The sequence below is a fragment of the Hibiscus syriacus genome, unplaced genomic scaffold (assembly GCF_006381635.1).
Source record: "Hibiscus syriacus cultivar Baekdansim isolate YM2019G1 unplaced genomic scaffold, ASM638163v2 tig00002841_pilon, whole genome shotgun sequence".
Taxonomy (NCBI): domain Eukaryota; kingdom Viridiplantae; phylum Streptophyta; class Magnoliopsida; order Malvales; family Malvaceae; genus Hibiscus; species Hibiscus syriacus.
The window spans coordinates 258,287-279,386 of record NW_024061948.1 but is presented as its reverse complement, the minus strand read 5'-3'; the positions used below and the strand labels follow the sequence as shown (position 1 = coordinate 279,386).

Below are 21,100 nucleotides of genomic sequence, written 5' to 3'. Positions count from 1 at the left end.
AGGCAAGAAAGCGCTCCATAACAAGTGGATCTACATGATCAAAGAAGAGCACGATGAGAGCAAACGCTACAAAGCAAGATTGGTTGTCAAAGGCTTTCAGCAAAAAGAAGGTATTGACTACAATGAAATTTTCTCTCCAGTCGTAAAACTGTCTACAATCAGACTGGTGTTGAAAATTGTAGCTGCAGAGAATTTACATCTTGAGCAGTTAGATGTAAAGACAGCTTTCCTTCATGGTGATTTGGAGGAAGAAATCTATATGAGGCAGCTAGAAGGCTTCATAAAGGCAGACAAGAAAAACCTGGTATGCAGGTTGAAGAAGAGCTTGTATGGTTTAAAACAAGCTCCTAGACAGTGGTACAAGAAGTTCGACAACTTCATGAGTAGCAGTGGTTTTACCAGATGCCAAGCAGATCATTGTTGCTACATCAAGATGTTCGACAACAGCTTCATTATTTTATTGTTGTATGTTGATGACATGCTCGTTGCAGGCTTATACATGCAAGAGATTATAAACTTGAAGCAAAAATTGTCGAAACAGTTTGCTATGAAGGATCTGGGCGCTGCAAAGCAGATTCTTGGGATGAGGATCAAGAGAGACACAAAGTCAGGGACTTTGATGTTATCACAGGCTAAGTACATCAACAAAGTACTCTCCAGGTTCAACATGCAAGATGCTAAACCAGTAAGTACACCTTTAGGTGTTCATTTCAGACTCTCCAAAGAACAGTCACCAAAGACAGAGGAAGAACGAGCACACATGGTGAAGGTGCCGTATGCCTCAGCAATTGGAAGTCTCATGTATGCCATGGTTTGTACTAGACCAGATATTACTCATGCAGTGGGAGCTGTTAGCAGGTACATGAATAATCCAGGCAAGGTACACTGGGAAGCAGTCAAATGGATCCTCAGATATCTTCGGGGTACCATAAATAAAGCACTTTGTTTCAAAGGTGGAGATATGATACTGACAGGCTATGTAGATGCTGACTTAGCCGGAAATGTCGACATCAGAAGAATCACTACAGGGTATGTCTATACTTTCGGAGGAACTGCAGTGAGTTGGGTTTCACAACTACAGAAGATAGTTGCTCTCTCCACAACTGAAGCAGAATATGTCGCTGTTACAGAAGCCAGCAAGGAGATGGTTTGGCTCCAAAGTTTCTTGGAAGAGTTAGACAAGAAACAAGAAAACAATGTCTTGTATTGCGACAGTCAAAGTGCTATCCATCTAGCGAAGAATCCATCTTTTCATTCCAGGACGAAGCATATACAATTGCGATATCATTTTATCCGGTCTCTTCTGGAAGATGGGATTTTGAAACTTGAAAAGATCAGTGGAGCTCAAAATCCAACAGACATGTTGACAAAGACGGTGACCACGGGCAAACTGAAGTTGTGTTCAACTTCAGTTGGCATGCTAGAGTAATAAGACCAGAAATACTGCTGCATTGATCAAGATGTGAAGACAGATTAAAATCAGTCTTCAAGTGGGAGATTATTGAAAATCAATGCATGGGCGGCTGAAAACAAGTGGGGCGGCTAAACAATGCATGGGCGGCTAAATGGTCAAAATAGCCAATTTTTTTATTGAAATAAAAATGGGGAAAATGCAAATTTAGTCATTGCACTTTAGGGTATTTTCAAAGATTAGTCCCTAAGCTTCAACTATAAATACCCTAGCTCATTTAGCTTCAAAATCATCCCAAAATCTTCCAGTTCTCTCTCAAGTGTGTTTTGTAAACACCTGTAATTTTTTTTCTCTTTAGTAAAAGATCTGCAGCAGTCCGGAGACGTAAGCACAATTGGCTGAACTCCGTTATCAATTTTTGGGTATTATTTTTCCGCTTTTATTTCGTATTCTCACTAATCTGACTATAGGGAAATTACTTGTTACTCGTTTATTTCCCAACAGATATGAAGAAGTTGATGGAGACGAGGATTTCAAGGCAGAGTTTTTATGTCCGTTCTGTGCTGAGGATTTCGATATTGTTGGACTTTGTTCTCACATCGATGAGGAACATCCTGTTGAAGTAAAAAATGGGGTAACTTTTTCCCTAATTTCTCATTTTTTTCTTTCTATTGATGAAATTTGTGTTTTTCTTATTTAATTTATTGGAAAAAAACATTAACTTTATTTAGGTAGTTTGCATATTGATGGAGCAGTATTTTTGAAGTTTATAAGTAGAAGAAATGTATATGTATGTAGTGGTTCATAACTGGAAAAAAACTGAGAATTAAAATTGGGATTGATGTTACAGCCGAGTTGGTGCTGAAATGGGGATTTAACTTTAACAAGATTCTTGATAATTTTGCTATCATGATTGTGAATTTCACTGCTTCTAGAGTTATAGATGATGTTTGCTTGAATATTTTTCTCATTTCTGGTGTATAATATTAAGCTGTTTTGATTCAAAATTAATTGGATAAATTATGTGATTCAAAATTAATTGGATAAATTTAAATGGCGGTGTATGCTTAGGGTTTGCATACATTTTACTTTGCTGTCAGTCCATAATTTTGAATTGGATTCAAGTTTGTAACGTTAGTTTATCATGGCAGAAAACCTCGACAGTTGTGGCTGTCAGACAAGGAGCACGAGGATAAGGTTCGGAGGTGTGAATTCGTGCGAGGACTGTTGATGTCGACTATCTTGGATGAGAATTTATAAGATAATGAGGGTATTTGTAGAATCTAAATATTAGGTCAGAGAGTAAAGCATAAAGAGGAAGATCTTCACTCTTACCTCAGAAATGGATAAAAATCAAACAAAACTTTGTATTCCTCTAGGGCTTTTGTGCATAAAGTGGCATTTTGATTAAATCAAAATGATTAAACGCTGAATGATTCAATGGCTCTGTATGAATTAACTCTGAATGTGACATGTTGTTTGATAATGGTTATGAATCATTCAGAATGTACTTTAATGCTGAATCATTCAGTAGTATTTTGCTGAATCATTCAACACAGTCTTCATTCAGATGTGAGAATCAAACACGCTGAATGCTGAATGGTTAAGCATTCAACGCTGAATGGTTCCATTCAACAGTAAATAAACAACCCTTAAATGAAGCCCAAATAAAAATATATAAGTTGAACATTACTAGATGAATCCTAAATAAAAGTACGTGGCTCAAAAAACTCTCCATCGTTCAAATATTCAGATAGAAGGTTCATTTGAAATCCATAAAAGTAAAAAACAAACTTTTTTTTCCATTTCGATTTATTCTGAATGTTCTTTCTTTTCCTCCCACAGTACTTTTTTTTTCTTTTAATTTTCAGATCTCTTAAGTTTTTTTTTAAGTTTTTAGAAGATACATGTACTTACGATATAGCATTATTAATGGTTGTTAGCTTTCTTGTAAAGTTTTTCTTTTAAGTTCATTTCGATTAATTTAGAATTATTTATATTAAAGAATATTTAGAATAATTAACATATAAAGTGATCTAAATGGTAAAATGGATATTGATCTCTTTAGAGGTCTTAAGTTTAAACAATGATGTATGGAAGGTGTGCACGAAGTCTTAAGTGTCCATATATGTAATTTACCCTTATTTTCCAAGGGTCGTCAAATTACTTTGAAGTTATGAATTACTTAAAATTATAATAATAATTAAAAAGTTTACCAACTATAAAATGATCTTTTTATAACATTATAATTACTATTATGAAAATTATTAAAGAATAGAAGTAAAGCAAAAATTAGGGTAAACTACATCAAATACCATTGAACTTTAGACGACGTATCGTTTATACCATTGAATTTTTAATTTCTCCAATTGTAGCACTAAAATTAGTTTTGACTTCAATTATGTATATGGGCCATTAAATTTGAACGACATAATGATGTGGACTGATCTTTTCGTCATTGTGATGTCGTTGACAAAACAACACTGTTTGGGTGTGACTAGACACTGAACTTTAGGAGTGTATTAATTTTGCTACTAAACTTTAAAAATGTTCAATTTTTTTGTATTAAACCTTTTTTGTCCATCGTTGGTAGCCGATCATCACCCCTAATGGTATCAAAACGTTTGCATTTCACTCATATTTTTTCTCAATGGATTGTTTTCCCACAAAATCCACTTAAAATCAACAAAAATCCATTTAAAGGTTCGTCGTGCTAATACTTAGATATCCTCCAATCGTGGTTTGATGATGTTAGTTTTAAGGTATGTTATTCATCTTCTCAAAACAATGTTTCTCATCATTCATATTTTTGAACAAACCCCTCAAATCTAAGAAAGTCCCAAAACCCTTAAAAAGTGTTATTTTTGTTTAATTTCATCGATTTTGAATGTGTTTTGTGAAAAACCAATCATAAGAAAAAAATGAGTGGAATATGGACGTTTTTGTATTGATATTATCGCGAAATATGGTTGTGACGGATAGTGATTGGCCGACGACATATGTTGGAATAGTGCGATGCCAAAAAGTGAATTGCTTAAATGTTTAGTGGCAAAATCTATACACCCCTAAAGTCTAATGCCTAAAATGACATCATTCTAGACATCAATAGTCGCACCAAAATACTGCCGCTTAGTCATGTCATCATATAATTTTTTTTATTTTAACGGTCTAATGGTATAATTGAAATCAAAACTAAAGTCTAGAGTTATAATTAGAGAAATTAAAAGCAGTAGTATAACGATATACAATCAAAAGTTTAGTGATAAACTATGTTGTTTATCCTATAAATGATAAAGAATCAATTGATATGATTTTATATGTTATTGTAGTTATTGGTCTTATTAATCTAAAAAGTCCTTATAAAATATAGAAAAATTAATTGAGTCTTTAAATTAAAAAATTAATTGAATCCTTAAAAAAGTTTATATTAAAAATAATATTTTAACTATTGTAAAGAAAATATATACTCACTATATTTTAATATTAAATAAAATTTTACTGACGAAAATCATTGGTATATTAAAACGGAATATAAAATAAATTATTGTTAAATTCTATTTTATTTGTTTATTTTTAATTTAAATAAAATTTAGTTTCTTCAAAAAATTTAGCATATTTTCTTTTTAGATAGTCAAGTATTTTCAAGTAGGCGGATGTAAAATTTTATGTTAGAGAGGCAAACTTTTAAAATTTTAGGAGGTAAACTTTAAAAATTCTAGGGAGAAAACATATTTTCAACAAAAAAAACATAAAAAATTTAAAATATATGATAATTTAAAATTTTTAGAGGATGACTAATCCTCTCCGTACCTCGATCAATCCTTGTTCTCAAGCATTAGTGAATCAAAGTTTTCCTTTATCTTAGAATTGAAGTTCCGCAGTAAGTTTTTCAATGGAAGTAACTGATGGCTACAACATTTATAAATTATAAACCGACCATTATGTTATGAAATTCTTTATGCAGTACGGTAATCTTGACTGTTTCATTGTAATTGAAAATTATCCTAAAAATTATTTATATGGTTATTTTTCATTCTTAAATAGCTAATTTATATACTTTTAGGAGAAATGTTCAGCTTAAGTAAACATTTGATTGACTTTTCATTCATGACACTTGTATGTTACAATAATAAACTAGTGAAACAAAGTTTTCCTTCTTCTTATAATAGGAATTCTGTAAGCAGATTTCAACCAAATCGAATATGTAAGCAACATTTGAAACTATTAATTTATGAAATGCAGCACGGCATTCTTGACCATTTCTTGATACTTGAACATTACCACCCAATAAACGAAAGAAATTGAATTGATAAGGTTCAATTTCAGTGTATAAATACCATCTCAGTTGTCATTTATTTCCACACCTCAAGCACAAATTCTCTCTCCCTGTGTTTAGTTTTTGTATAATTTGAAGCTCATCATGGGAGTATTCAGGCATGAAATGGAGGTTACTACACCACTTCCTACAGGCAGGGCATTCAAGGGTTTTGTACTTGAATCGGACACCCTTTTCCCCAAGGTCGCACCTTACGCAATCAAGGGCGTTGAGTACCTTGAAGGAAATGGTGGCCCTGGTAGTATCAGGAAGGTCACCTTTGCCGATGGTAATGTGTGTTCCACGTTTCTTTTTCGTAGTAATGTTAAAAAAACCCATAACATTTGATTATAGAGTTATTTTGGTCTTTATTATTTTTTCGGAGTATTTTGATCTCTAACGTTTGACGAAATAGTCACTTTATTCCTTATTATCTTTTTGAAATATTTAGCTCTAGCGTTTGACAAAATAGTTATTTTGAGTAATATTCTTTTTCTTGGAGCATTGTAAGTTTGACGTTTCATTTTAAGATAAAGAGACTCATAACGTGTTACTAAAATGAAATATTGAGGGTCAAAATGTTCTATAAAGAATAAGGAGTAAAGTGATTATTTAATCAAACGTCAATTTTTTTTTGTTATCATACCACTTTTTAAATGATTCGAAATCGAGTAGGGTTTATGAAATTACGACTAAAAATCAATTTGGAGTTTTTACGAATCTAATCGATTAGAAAAGATATTTTCGAGTTGAGTCGAGTTTTGTTTGTACCTTTCTTTTTCCGCAAGATTGAAAGTTTCACTTGGTTGATAACAAACGCAGGCTGGGGGTTCGATTACTTGAAGGAAAAGATTGATGATATAGACCAAGACAATTTGTCATACACATACACAGTGATCGAAAGCGATCTTTTCAAGAACATTCTTGAGAAAATCTGCTACGAGACCAAGTTCGCTGCTGCACCAAACGGAGGAACAAATATTAAGATAACGACCAAGTTTTACTCCTTGGGCGACATTGAGATCAAGGAAGAAGCAATCAAGGATTCACTGGAGAAGCGAGCCCGAGTGTTCAAGGCTGTTGAAGAGTATCTCTTGGCAAACCCAGATGCATGAAAATTTTAAATATATAACTTTCTTGGTGTGGTTTCCGTGTTTCCTTGCGCAGTCTAAGCCAAAAACTCTATGTGATTGGGGGTAATAAGAGTGATGGTCTGTGGTCTTGATAATCTGTATTTCCATTATAATAAAAGAGTTTTGAGTTTTGTTATCTTATATATATATGAAAATGATAAACATAAACTTGAAACCAACAGACAATGACAACAAACTTTCTATAGAAGCTTTGAAATCACATTTCGTTGATATTAAACGGAAGAGTTGACATAACAATTAAAAATGATATAACTATATATTTGGTCATTGTTATGTACACTATATCAATTTGATCATAATTTTTTTAAAAAATTATCTTCTAATCAGATGATGACATGCATCACGACACGATTCACCACTTAGCCGAATGTTACATTAGATTTATGATATATATATTATAATATAGTTAATGATATAAAAGGATAATAAAAATTGCCAAATGAGGACTCGAACCTTAACTAATTAAGGAGTATAAGGTTCGACATTGAGACCACGATTCTAAGAAATAAATACCTTAATTGAATGGTTATTAGAGTTTTTGAGATAAAATTGATAAAAATTCTAAATTTAAATGGCTAGATTTATTAAATTGTTTACAATTAAGATCGAATTTGCATATTGTTTAAATGTTGAGGGATAAATGTTTTATTATAACAATTTAATACCTATCATGTTGTGAAGTTTAGTGATGAAATTGAAAATATTTGTTATTTGGTGACCGAAATAAATAATCTATAATAGTTCATCTACCAATGAAGAAAATAACTAACCGCAAACGACGACCTTTTTCACTAAGATATTTGCCGTCTAGATAGTCAAGTCTTCTCAAGCATGTGATTATTTATTTATTATTTTCTTCTGAATTTTCATTTCTTATATATATATATGTTGCCAATCCGATGATTTTTTTATTAATAAAAACTAATAGCTTAGAAGAAATTTACTCAGACTTCCAAATTATTATTTTTGAGTAGTTGAATTGATTATTTAATAATATTTATTTAAATTTTAATTAATTGATAATGTAAATATATTCTATAGATGTAATTGTCCGATTCAAAACTGTTAGAATCTATTTGATGATTTATTCATACAATTAAATTATAATAATAAAAAAGTTTAGCTTCAACTACGAATTGAAATTCGGTAAGCAATTTGTCATTAATAAATAAATAGCAATGGCATCAAACATGTAAGCAACAGATGGATTTTGTGCAACATTTCAAGCTATGAGTCGGCCATTATTTTATGGAATTCTTTATGCAGTCTATCTGCCATGCTTGACTATTTCTTGCCGATTCAACACTCTATTTTTATTTGGAAGAAATTCAATAGTAAAGCTTCAATTTGAGCCTATAAATACCATTCCAGTTTCTCATTTCTTCCCACGCCTCAAACACTATCTCACTTCACTACATTCTCTCAGTGTTTAGTCTTTGTATTATTATCCATAATGGGTGTTTTCACACAAGAAATGGAGGTTAATACCCCAATTCCCCCAGAAAAGGCATTTAAGTCCTTTGTACTTGATTATGATACCCTTTTCCCCAAGGTTGTCCCTCATGCAATCAAGAGTGTTGAAATCCTTGAAGGAGATGGTGGCCCTGGAACTATCAAGAAGATCACCTTCGCTGAAGGTACTTACTTTATTTCCCCTTTTCCCCTCCAATTTTAGTGGATACAAATACGTGTCGACTTAGTTTTCATCGTATATCTACGGATTCATGTCTGATTCAATGACTTTCTTTGTTGATAACAAATGCAGGCATTGGATTCAATTATGTGAAACACAAGGTTCATACACTGAACAAAGAGAACAGGTCCTACAGCCATAGTGTGATCGAAGGCGATGTTTTGAGCAACAAACTCGAGAAAATCACTGATGAGAACAAGTTCGATCCAACACCGAATGGAGGAACAATCATTAAGATAACGACCAAGTTTTACAGCGTCGGTGACGCCGAGATAACGGAAGACGAAATGAAGAAGGTGATCGAGAGCCGAGCCAGAGTTTACAATGCTGTTGAAGAGTATCTCATCGCAAATCCTGATGCCTAAAACTATATTCGCATATAGCGTCAGTGCTATGCTTTCATGGTGTGAATTCAATGTTTTTGTGTGTCGTTTGTTAGCCCAAAACTGTATTTGATTGGGTAATAAAACTGATGGTCACTGGATTTGATCATCTTATTTCCATCAATCGTTACGAGAAATTACTACCATATTAAATTCATCATACACAAAGATGTAAAATTATCAAAGATTACCTTATGATTTCTGAAAACTAGAAGTACAATATTACTAGATTCTTGAAGTAATCTCTCATCCTCTTGAACGCATATGATCAGAAGCTCATTAATTGATCATTTAACCTTATGTGTATCATAATAAAATGAGAAACAGTTCAAGATATAATAAAAAAGAAATCATCACTAATATCCATCTTTCAAGACGTAAAGTTGAACAATGTCATTATGTGCTCACAAACCCTTTAATATTAGTAAGCTTCGTAAATGTCAAAATACTCGCAGAGATAATACACAACCTAAGTCGATTACAAGATGATATCTGTTTAAAAAAACTCTCAACAATTTGACAATCAACACTCAAACATCTCTGCAACGTCGTGCTTAAACCCAAGACCTATATAGATAACAACCATTCCATGCCTTATTAGATGATTTGAATAAGTATCAATGACTTCATTATCTTGAAATCATAAAAAATTCAATATTGACCCATGAATATTATAAAATATTTAAAATTTGATAGACAATTATGTTTAAATAATCAACATTACGTCTAAATAATTGGATTGTTCACCTCATTCCTATACAACAACCTCAATTTGAGTATTCTTACCGATGATCGATAGCGACTACTCCATAAATCATAATCAAGGTCATTACACCTATGATGTTGAAAGACACTTCTGTTCTATTTTTCTTATAATACTCATCACTTAAATAGAACCATTATTCTCAATAATTAACAAAGTTGATTTAACCATATGAAAATAAACAAATATGTTTACTAAACAACATTTGAAGCAAAAGACCAATTAAACTTAATTATGAGTTTACCCATGTAAAATCATATAACACATAATCAAGTATATTAATTGATCAATAACAAATATATTATCAATGAAACAAACATGTTAACTGATTCAATTACATAGTCAAATAGAGTTAGTCTCTGAATCGCTTTCTAATTGTACGAATATATGGATCGAACACGTGTACGTCAAATGACTCCATGTTATAGCCGGCCAATTGTTTTCGATGCATTATCAAAACAAATCAAAATTTAAATTTTCTTATTACAGAATATAAAATACATTCAAATAGTGATATAACATATCACCTGATTCATATAGCAATTTATATTAAAAATATTTATTTTTCTATCAAGTCAACGAACCAAACCCAGTCGTTTCTCCGTCTAATTATTATTTTAATAAAGTAATTGGATTCTAATTTATATAATTATTTTAAAATTTATTCAATCATAATACTGTACTAATTTAAATTTAATAATAAATTATTAAATATTAATTAATAGTTAGTCTACTAAAATGAAACACTGTTTTTTTAACTACGTGATCAATCGTTAGTGAGAATTTAAAATACGAAACAAAAAATGTAAGGAATTAAATAAAAAAGGGAATAGATCTTGTAAAAATGTCATTGAGAGCGAGTAAAAATTTGGGTTAAGCTGAAAGTCTAATAAATAAAGTCGTTAATTCTACGGACATGGTACCCTATCCACTTTTCTCCCTGTTTATATATAGGACACTAAGACCGCAATTGTAAAAAAAAAATACTGTAATTGAATGTTTTTCTTAAAAAAATCCAATTAATAGAAAATATAAATTTAGACTATCAAATTTATCAAATACCGTAAGCAATTTGTCATTAATAAATAAATAGCAATCGCATAAAACGAGAAATCAATAGAGGAATTTTGTGCAACATTTCAAACTATGAGATTATTTTGTTGAATTCTTTATGCAGTATGCCATTCTTGACTATTTCTTGCAGATTCAACATTACACTTTTCTTTTTAATTGAAATAGATTCTAGTAAAGCTTCAATTTGAGCCATAAAAGGCATCCCAGTTTTTCATTTCTTCCCACACCTCGAACACACTCTCACTTCATTACATTCTCTCAGTGTTTAATCTTTGTATTATCATTCATAATGGGTGTTTTCACAAAAGAAATGGAGGTTAATACCCCAATTCCCCCAGAAAAGGCATTTAAATACTTTGTCCTTGATCACAACACCCTTTTCCCAAAGGTTGTCCCTCATGCAATCAAGAGTGTTGAGATCCTTGAAGGAGATGGTGGCCCTGGAACCATCAAGAAGATCAACTTTGCTGATGGTACTTACTTTCTTCCCACTTTTTCCCTCCAATTTTAACAGATATAAATGTCTAATTCAATGACTTTTCTGGGTTGATAACAAATGCAGTACTTATGTAAAGATTAAAAGTTCGGGGCTTACGTGTGAACATTGGAAGGTTAAGTACTTATGTGAAAACATGGGTGAAATAAAAGTATTATCTGCATGATTAGACCATTAACTAGAGATAATAGATTTTGATGAATAAGCTACCTAAGTGTCATTTCTTTATAATTTACTCCAACTTTCGTTTTTACCATTAATTAAAGAAACTAGCAAACCCGTTTGGGAGGGTTTCCTAAAGCATTCTGTTTTGCATAAGTGTAAAAATGCGAAATATTCGTTCATCTTCTTCAAGCAACAAAAAACACCATGCCTGATTGATAGCTCTCCTAAACCTTCAAGAGATAAACCTTGGATTAACCCTAAAATAGCACATCAAACCTCAAATTAAGGATATAATTAGAAATCCTAAACTATTATCTATCATTCGTTGCCATTTTATTCATTAAAGTAGTGTAAGTCAAACTCTAAACTATATATATATATATATATATGCATGTATCACTCACTTCCATTTAGTTATAAGAATTTAGAGTTTTAGGGGAGCAAAGAGCACCGCGACCGAAAATATATATGCAACGTCGAATTTCAGGCTTGGTTCAAAACATTCCAGCGACCTTTCATTGGAAAGGATATTGGAATCTATTCGGAAGGCACGGTGATGTCGTTGATTGATTCATCCCGGTGAAGATAAGCAAGAATGTGTTTAGATTTGATTTTGAGGTTTAGGAAGAGGGAGTATGCAATCAGAGCAGTGAAGAGTTTGAATGGATGTTTGCTGCTTGGATATCGTATCATGGTGTCTAGTGTCACGTACCAGCGGATGACCATCTGAATACAAAGAAAGCATGGTAAAAATTTAACATAACCATATTAATTACATACTAACTGTACACTCGTTTTTGCCCGATGTTATTATTACTATTATTATTTTAATTTTAATTTTTATCATTATTACTATTATTATTATTAATATTATTTTTATTATTATTTTCAAGTTACAAGATAAGCCCAAAATACAAACACCCCAAACCCAATACATATTATCCAGCAGACCCAAGAATGAAAACCCAAAACACATTAGGGTTTTATCATGTGAAAAGGTAGCTTCCTAATCTCAACCGTCAGATCAAGATGGATTCAAGGGTCCAGATCGTCTCAAAATTAGGGTTTTTACCATAACAGGTGAAGAAGTCAGCCGCCGCAGCAACCACCGAGAGCCAACCGACCGGCGCGTGAGCGGCCGCCGTCAGCAACAGACCCGCAACAGACCCAAAACAGTGCAAAATATACACCAAATCAGTCAAAAAAATCAAGGAAATCTAAAAACCCATTAAAAGTTAAATCCCCAAAAATGGGGATTTTATCTCTACAATATATAGAAATCATTCCCTATCGAATGAGGCCCGAAAATCAGCTTAAAAATGGGGCATGCAACAACCAAAAAAGGAGGGGATTCGAAAAAAAAGAAGAGAAAAAAAAAACGAGTGCTGTTCGAACCAAAAAAAAAGAGAGAGAACGTTTTCGAACATAAAGAGCCGGGGAAGGGATTTTCGAAAAAGAAAAAAAACCCATAAAATCTCACCTTTGGGGGATGGTGGTCGCGGTTCTTTCTCCATCTTACAAGGTAAAACTCTACCTTTCCATTAGTTTCAGTTTCAAGGGGGGTCTCGGGTTTGGTCGGCGCCACCGATTGGTGGTGGCTTTGGGGGATTTGTCACCCCTCGGCGGCGGGAGTAAAAGGGAAGGAAGAGAGCTCTTTTAGTTCTGTTTTAGGGCTAAGGGAATAGTGAAAGCAATTAGGATTTAAGGCCATTTTTTGGCCTTGAAATTAGTCTTATAAACCATGCACGAAACGACATAGTTTTAGGGGGGCGGGGTTTGCTTCCAGCGCATGGGATATTTTGCAAGGAGGTCCTCTGTAGTTTGTAACCTTTCTACTCCAATCATTAATGAAATTTTCACTCTCTTTCATTTTGAACTCACGAGTTGTTTAGCGTTTTAATTTCATCCCCCATTTGCTTAAAAGTATGTTATGGTTATATTCATAATTCAGTCATTTTATTTTAATTTGTTCATGATTATATAGTGCATGTTCTTATTTATTCACTGTAGTTACCTTTGTAATATTGTTTTGTTTATGATGTTGGAAGGACATTTTAATTGTTTTTATTTTAATCTTGCATATTGTTGTGGATTTATTGCAATATCAGTATCCATGCTATATAATGTTTGCACAATTAGATATGATTTTTCGATATGTTCACTATCGTACATCCGAAATTATTATTCTCATTATTTGAACTTTATTTACCAAGCATGATTAATTTCCTGAGTTTGTATTTTAACTTATCAGGTTTGTATATATTCGTTTTAGTCCAAAGTGAGAAGTTTGTTTCCTTTAACAGTTCATGTTACCATTCGTAGTATCATATTTATATATATAATATAAATGTTTATATATTAAAGGCACTTAACTACATTTATTCCACAAAAATATTCTGTTCTTCATACATATTTATTATACGTTTATATCATATATGTGTTGGTTGGATATATTTTTGGTCCCTTTTATATATTGCTATATAGATTCATTTATTTCATAAATAGAAATCTTATTACCTTGTACTCCTTCATTTTATCTGCTAATATATTTTAATATGTTATTCGGATTCATTTTCAAGAACACTCGACGTAGATGAGTGTAAAAAGCACTACCTTGTAGAGGAAGTGTGATTCAATACAATATTCGAACGAATGGTGAATTTGAAATAAATCAAACATTTTTATTTATTAAATGATAGTAATATTTTTATTTTATTTATTTTATTTTTATGTTATATTATCTTATTATGTTCTATTTAAATCCAATTATTGGCAATTTATGTTTTTTTGATAAAAATGATGAATTATTTCATACAAGTTCTGGTATTAATTTCTTATTTGATTTAATATTTTTAAACAATTCAATGAGAGAATATTCTTTTACAGATAAGAGATAGATGAGATAGCTTTTCTGAAGGAATATTGCAAATCTCGAGATTTCTTTTTCAAGTCAAAGAATTTTCCCTAATAATTAATTCGTAATAAATTATTGAATGTTCAATAAAAGGATCATACTTTAAATATTGATTCAAATTTATAATGTCCACCATTTACGACAATGTGTAAGGGAATAATATCAATTTTGGACGTTGTGGGTAATAACCCTTCCCCACGCGTAATCGACTTCCGGATCTTAGAAAATAATTTTTTGGTAAACGCAAGCCAGCTTTTGTTTTTTAAATGATTTTATTTCCTATATTATTTAAAACATTTTTAGTATTCAACCTACTTAACCTAAAGTTCGATGACGACTCTAATTCAAAATCTTAATTTTCTTTAAATAAGTAATAATTATTATTTTTAAATAATAATGAATTCTAAAAAAATGGTTACGACACCAATGTTTGGCAAATCCAAGAAATTTAGAATAATATATTGATTAAAATGTCAAACTAAAAGCTGCAAGAACAATCTAACAGTCCAAGCACTTACAGTCATGGTTGTGATTGCTTAAAATATTAGTCTATTAGAGTTCTTTTCATTTCAATCTTCTTCTTGAATTCCAATAAATATTTCTTTCAAGATTCAATAATTTGTTCTTTTGCGGCCAGCTTGATAATGTATACTGAAGAGATAAGTACTCAAACTCACTATAAATACTGCACTTATATCAGATATATACATCTGAAAACATAAAAAAGCATCCTTTGCAAAGTAATCAAACCCCAAATCCACTAGAAATCATGGGTGTTTTCACTTATGAATCTGAGGTTATTACAGCAATCCCGCCAGCCAAGATGTTTAAGGCTTGTATCCTTGATGGAGACAACCTTATTCCCAAGGTTGTTCCTCATGCTTTCAAGAGTGTTGAGTACATTCAAGGCAACGGTGAGCCGGGTAGCATCAAGAAGGTCACCTTTGGAGAAGGTTACATTATTTTTCTAACTTCATATATTGAATCATATGTATGCATAAGTAGTTACAAGGGAAAAAAAAGGGTAAATGTTGTATGTTCTCAACATGCAGGAAGCCAATTCAAATACATGAAACAGAAGGTCGAAGCACTAGACGAAGAGAATTTTTCATATACGTACAGTGTGATCGAAGGCGATGCGTTGATGAACAAGCTTGAGAAAATCACTTACGAGACGAAGCTAGAGGCCTCTCCGGATGGGGGATCCGTATGCAAGACTACTAGTAAGTATTACACCATTGGTGACTTTGAGCTCAAGGAAGACGGAATCAAGGCCGGAAAAGAAAAGGCATTGGGAATGTTCAAGGCAATTGAAGCCTATCTCCAGGCAAATCCTGATGCCTACTGAAAATCCCAGTATGGCATGCATCCACTTCAATGAATATCAAGCAATTGGCCTGTTTCCCTTCAAGTTTTCAGTTTTGCAGTTTGAGGTTCATATATGACCTCAGACTGCTAATAAAGAGTCCAATTATTTACCAAATCATATTGTGTGAAACATCCATTCAAAATAAAGTGATCGTTATCTTTCATTTTGAAATCAACATTTAATTATATTGGGATATGTTCAATAATGTTCAGGATCATTATGGAGTTTGGGTTAAATAATATAATAGTTGTTGAATTTAGCTCAAATGAAATCAACATTTAATTATATGATTGGAAAAGGATGCAATTTACATTAATATTGGATATGTTCAACAATGGTCAGGATTATCCAGGAGATAAGCTTCAACAGCCTTCAGTATTTCCAAGGCTTTTTTTTTGCCAGCCTTGGTTCCTTCTTCTGTGATCTCAAAGTCACCGATGGTGTGATACATACACCTGATCTTACAAACAGATCCCCCGTCCGGTGACGCCTCGAACACAGATTCGTAAGTGATCTTCTCCAGTTTGTTCATCAAAACACCCCCTTCAATCACACTGTAGCAGTACACAAGCTCATCTTTGTCTAATGCTTCTACCTCTTCCACCATATAATCGAACCGGCTCCCTATATGTCGAAAAACACATCATTCCACCATATTTATATGATTCAAAGTTTGTATAAATGAACTGACCTTCTGCAAAAGTAATCTTCTTGACGGTACCTGGCTCACCGTTGCCTTGGATGAACTCGACACTCTTAAAAGCCTGATCGGGAACAATTTTCGGGATAAGGTTTTGTCCATCAAGGATACAAGCTTTGAATATCTTGGCTGGTGGGATTGCTGTAATAACCTCATATTCGTAATTGAAAATACCCATAATTGGAAATGATCAAACTAGAAAGGGAGATTTAATTGATTAATTTTGCAGATGATACTTTCTTTATAACTGATTCAATGAGGCGCAAGCCATTTTAACGATGTAACCATCAATAGATGTTAATTGAAATTTTGTACTTTAGCAGAGAAAGCATCATTGTAATTCATAAAAGAACAAATTGGAGAATCTAATAGACTAATATTTTAAGCAAGCAAAACCTTGACTTCAAGTGCTTGTACTATTAGATTATTCTTGCAACTTACTGTTGATTGTCACTTTGCTTCCAAGCTATTTGGTTCGATTCAGTAAATAAATAAATAAATAATTCAAATTCCACTCGGTAATTGCTGAGTAAGTTTAAATAATTGGACTCTTTATAATCTTCAAAATGAAAGATAATGATCTATTTATTCTCCATGGATATCTCACACAACAAGATTCAGTAAATAAATTGGACTCTTTATTAGCAGTCTGAGGTCATATGAACCTCAAAATGCAAAACTAAAAACTCGAAGCGAAACAGGCCAATTGCTTGATCTATTTATTCAGTAGGCATCAGGATTTGCCTGGAGATAGGCTTCAGTGGCCTTGAACATTCCCAATGCCTTTTCTTTCCCGGCCTTGATTCCCTCTCCTTGAGCTCAAAGTCAGCAATGGTGTAATACTTACTAGTAGTCTTGCATACGGATCCCCAATCCGGAGAGGCCTCTAGCTTCGTCTCGTAAGTGATTTTCTCAAGCTTGTTCATCAATGCGTCACCTTCGATCAGAGTGTAAGTATACGCAAAATTTTCTTATTTTAATGCTTCAACCTCCTGTTTCGTATTTGAATTGGCTTCCTGCATGTTGAGAACATATAACTTTTACCCAAATTTTCCTTATAACTATATATGCATATATATGATTCAAAGTATGAAGTTATATAAATGATGTAACCGTCTCCAAAGGTGACCTTCTTGATGCTACCCCGGCTCACCGTTGCCTTGAATGTACTCAACACTCTTGAAAGCCTGAGGAACAACCTTGGGAATAAGGTTGTCTCCATCAAGGATACAAGCCTTAAACATCTTGGCTGGTGGGATTGCTGTAATAACCTCAGATTCATACAAGTGAAAACACCCATGATTTCTACAGGATTTGGGGTTTGATTACTTTGCAGAGGATGTTTTTTTTTTTTATGTTTTCAGATGTATATATCTGATATAAGTGCAGTATTTATAGTGAGTTTGAGTACTTATCCTTCGATATACATTGTCAGGCTTACCACAAACGAACAAATTATAGAATCTTGAAATCAATATTTACCTTGAATGCAAGTGCTTGGACTGTTGGATTGTTCTTGCAGCTTTTAGTCTGATATTGTAATCAATATATTATTCTAAATTTCTTGGATTTGCCAATCATTGGTATGTGAAAGGAAATGAAAAAACTATTCTGATATGATGATCTCGACCAAGGATCCATGTACGAGGAACGAATCGGGTGTAAAAAGTATAAAATATACCTTAACACCTAGAAGGAGATGAGAGAATTTTGTGAATCCAATCTTTTACGCGATGTCGAGTTCGAGCAACAAGCAAACATCCCGACCTCTACATAATTCACCCGATTTAAAATAAATGATAAAATTGACTCTCTCTTAACTTTTAAGAGAAAATGCTCTCAAAAGGTGTAAAACCTAATTCACACTTTTCTCTCTATATTACATGTCTTAAATATGAGATTATTGACATGCATATAATAGAAACTGAATCTTTCTATCAAGAACATACGAAAATTCTTTCAATTTCAAAATTTTCGGATCAAACGAAAATTGATCTCCACAAAGTACACTCATTTTAACCAAACAAAAAAACATCAAAAATAAATCTTCTTCAATGTTTCAAAAACCCAAAATCAAACTCCGTTTATAATGAATATGACAAAAAATCTTAAATTATAACCTTCTTGCTTGATGACTTAACAGCATTAATAAAGTCAACCACTATCAACGTCAAAGCTACAGATCTAATTGGTTCACTAAAGAATATGCCAACCGAACTCACCTAGCTGCCATTATAAAAATCAACAACGTGCAGCTACACTGATGGTCTGAGGAGCGGGCGAAGGCAGTCGTATTCTCTAAAAATTTAAAATTATGATATAGTTTAAGTTATTTTTGTGTTTTCTATTAAAAAATTATTTTCATCCCTTAAAATTTTATAAGTTCGTGGAACTAATATCCCACTCTCTTATTGCTAACCCTCGTGGAAGATAAAGTCCCACCTTTTTAATGCATGCATGCATCCTAGTGCTAGCAGAAAGTTAGCACTTTGCTGCATCTTTATTGCTTTTTCATTAATGCAGGAACTTGTTGCATGCAAACCGAAGAATTCATTACTATATATATATATAGAAGGCACGGTACATGAATTGTTTATAAATAGTTTGTTAAACGAAGGAGTATGAACAAAACTTTTATATTCATTTAATAAACAAGCATAAGTGTATTGGGTTCGTTTATGTTTACGAATAAGCTCATTATCGACTTGTTCACGAACAATGTAACAAACATGTTGGCAAACATATAAACGAATATGTTCGTGAACGTTAAACGAGCATGTTTGCGAATGTTAAACGAATATGTTCGTGAACGCTAACAAACCGAACACGAATATATTCAAAAATAAACAAATGAGCACGGGTGGTACAATCTTATTTGTTCAAGCCGGATTTATTTACACCCCTGTACGTGCGCGCTATCTGATCATATGATAACTATTAATGCACGATTCTTGGCTATATCTGCAATATTAAATGGGTTAATCTCTCAGTTTATGCAAATATATATATACACACACACAAATACCAAGTTCACTGCATCTTTGTGAGCACTAGCAGCACTGAGAAGCCGCCATACATCACACCACCACTTAGTACTGATTATAAATACAACTTCAAAGATTTCAACTGGTTCATATCATCCTTGCCCCTTAAGCTTATTAGCATTAGGATTCCACCGAGTACTGTAATACACTTTAACTTGTGTGGAAATTGATATATATATATTATAGCAATAATTATGAAGAGTTCAAACAACTTCAAGGGTTGTTGTCTGCTTATGATTAGCTTGCTGCTTTGTTTAGGTGTGAGGTCCCAACTGACCACCGATTTCTAGTCAAAAACATGTCCATCTCTTCCATTAATTGTGCGGAAACAAGTTCAAAGTGCGATCAAGACGGAGATACGAATGGCGGCGTCTCTGCTCCGGCTTCATTTCCATGACTGCTTTGTGAATGTGAGCTTTGAAAATGCTTTCCATGAACCAGAAAAGTGATAATTAAACAATTTGGCCTTGTTTTTCACAGGGTTGCGATGCATAGGTTTTGTTGGATGGAGACAATACTACCGAGAAATTTGCTGCCGGTAACGTAAACTTGGCAAGAGGATTCGAAGTCATCGATGCGATAAAAAGTGCAGTAGAGAGCTCCTGCAGTGGAGTTGTTTCGTGTGCGGATATATTAGCCATTGCTGCTCGCGACTCTGTTCTATTAGTAAGTTGACACACACACTTCAAGCCAAATTACTTTCTTTTCTTTTTCTTAATCAGAAATTAATCGCCGGCAGAGCGGAGGACCGACATGGAGAGTTTTATTAGGATGGAGAGACGGGACGGTTTCGAGCGCGGCACAAGCGAATGCGGCACTTCCTTCTCCATTTGAGACGCTGGGTGAAATCATTCCAAAGTATACCAATGTTGGCCTCAACATAACTGATGTAGTATCATTATCAGGTAACATACTGTGATCAAAGGTCGAACCGAAATGTTATTACGATCAATTATAATAAATATTCGAACTTAGTATACATTTTTGTTTTCAGGTGCCCATACAATTGGATTAGCAAAGTGTTCCACCTTCGACAACAGGTTATTCAACTTCTCCGGAACAGGTGCTCCCGACAGTACGATCGAAGCGGGCATTTTATCCGATCTGCAAAGCTTCTGTCCGGTTAATGGCGACAGGAACAGGTTCACCGCTCTCGATAGGAACTCAACTGATCTATTCGACAACCATTATTTCAAGAACTTGGTGAATGGGAAGGGTCTATTAGGCTCCGATCAGATTCTGTATTCGAGTGATTTGGCTGCTTCAACGACGAAAAGCCTTGTCGAAAGCTACAGCCGAGATTCGAAGCTTTTCTTCAATGACTTCGTCAATTCCATGATCAAGATGGGGAACATCAGTCCACTTACAGGGTCTAATGGAGAGATTAGGAAGAATTGCAGGGCCATTAATTCTTAGTTTGCTTTATATATCAGCTTATGTAATCTTCTCTGTGTTTGCTTTATATATCAGTTCATGTAAAATTTTTACATAATTTAATTCTCTGAAATCATTATAACTTTTCCGTCTCAAATATATGTAAAATTTTATTTCATTTTTATTTAAATTATCAATCTTATTAATTTAAATATTATTTTTCCCAACAATCAGAATAAGTCAAC

General features: G+C 33.1%; 5 protein-coding genes and 1 pseudogene across 5 annotated transcripts; 4 read left to right on the top strand and 2 right to left on the bottom strand.

Annotated features, from left to right (window-relative positions):
- Positions 1–5,831: 5,831 nt before the first annotated feature.
- LOC120159386 (major allergen Pru ar 1-like) lies at positions 5,832–6,841 on the top strand. Its single transcript, XM_039169983.1, has 2 exons — positions 5,832–6,015; positions 6,549–6,841. The coding sequence occupies exons 1-2, from the start codon at positions 5,832–5,834 to the stop codon at positions 6,839–6,841; spliced, it is 477 nt and encodes a 158-aa protein (XP_039025914.1).
- A 1,442-nt stretch (positions 6,842–8,283) lies between these two features.
- LOC120158460 (major strawberry allergen Fra a 1-B-like) lies at positions 8,284–9,074 on the top strand. Its single transcript, XM_039169289.1, has 2 exons — positions 8,284–8,517; positions 8,646–9,074. Exons 1-2 carry the CDS (start codon positions 8,334–8,336, stop codon positions 8,936–8,938), a joined length of 477 nt encoding a protein of 158 aa, XP_039025220.1. The 5' UTR covers positions 8,284–8,333; the 3' UTR covers positions 8,939–9,074.
- Positions 9,075–15,094: 6,020 nt separating this feature from the next.
- On the top strand, positions 15,095–15,791 carry LOC120158450 (major allergen Pru ar 1-like). The gene is made up of 2 exons (XM_039169281.1): positions 15,095–15,321; positions 15,421–15,791. Exons 1-2 carry the CDS (start codon positions 15,138–15,140, stop codon positions 15,714–15,716), a joined length of 480 nt encoding a protein of 159 aa, XP_039025212.1. The 5' UTR covers positions 15,095–15,137; the 3' UTR covers positions 15,717–15,791.
- A 274-nt stretch (positions 15,792–16,065) lies between these two features.
- LOC120159375 (major strawberry allergen Fra a 1.05-like) lies at positions 16,066–16,615 on the bottom strand. Its single transcript, XM_039169973.1, has 2 exons — positions 16,429–16,615; positions 16,066–16,361 (listed from the first exon to the last, which is right to left on the bottom strand). The coding sequence occupies exons 1-2, from the start codon at positions 16,613–16,615 to the stop codon at positions 16,066–16,068; spliced, it is 483 nt and encodes a 160-aa protein (XP_039025904.1).
- A 541-nt stretch (positions 16,616–17,156) lies between these two features.
- Positions 17,157–17,681, bottom strand: LOC120159367 (major strawberry allergen Fra a 1.04-like). The gene is made up of 2 exons (XM_039169966.1): positions 17,591–17,681; positions 17,157–17,374 (listed from the first exon to the last, which is right to left on the bottom strand). The coding sequence occupies exons 1-2, from the start codon at positions 17,679–17,681 to the stop codon at positions 17,157–17,159; spliced, it is 309 nt and encodes a 102-aa protein (XP_039025897.1).
- Positions 17,682–19,643: 1,962 nt separating this feature from the next.
- On the top strand, positions 19,644–20,897 carry LOC120158439 (annotated as a pseudogene).
- Positions 20,898–21,100: the final 203 nt, after the last annotated feature.

Bases quoted from the DNA above. Each gene is read 5' to 3' on its own strand.
- LOC120159386 (XM_039169983.1), top strand. From the start codon at position 5,832: ATGGGAGTATTCAGGCATGAAATGGAGGTTACTACACCACTTCCTACA. The intron at 6,016-6,548 runs GTAATGTGTGTT...TAACAAACGCAG, and splicing joins GAAGGTCACCTTTGCCGATG to GCTGGGGGTTCGATTACTTG.
- LOC120158460 (XM_039169289.1), top strand. From the start codon at position 8,334: ATGGGTGTTTTCACACAAGAAATGGAGGTTAATACCCCAATTCCCCCA. The intron at 8,518-8,645 runs GTACTTACTTTA...TAACAAATGCAG, and splicing joins GAAGATCACCTTCGCTGAAG to GCATTGGATTCAATTATGTG.
- LOC120158450 (XM_039169281.1), top strand. From the start codon at position 15,138: ATGGGTGTTTTCACTTATGAATCTGAGGTTATTACAGCAATCCCGCCA. The intron at 15,322-15,420 runs GTTACATTATTT...CTCAACATGCAG, and splicing joins GAAGGTCACCTTTGGAGAAG to GAAGCCAATTCAAATACATG.
- LOC120159375 (XM_039169973.1), bottom strand. From the start codon at position 16,615: ATGGGTATTTTCAATTACGAATATGAGGTTATTACAGCAATCCCACCA. The intron at 16,362-16,428 runs GTCAGTTCATTT...TTCGACATATAG, and splicing joins GAAGATTACTTTTGCAGAAG to GGAGCCGGTTCGATTATATG.
- LOC120159367 (XM_039169966.1), bottom strand. From the start codon at position 17,681: ATGTTTAAGGCTTGTATCCTTGATGGAGACAACCTTATTCCCAAGGTT. The intron at 17,375-17,590 runs GTGAGCCGGGGT...CTCTGATCGAAG, and splicing joins TGAGTACATTCAAGGCAACG to GTGACGCATTGATGAACAAG.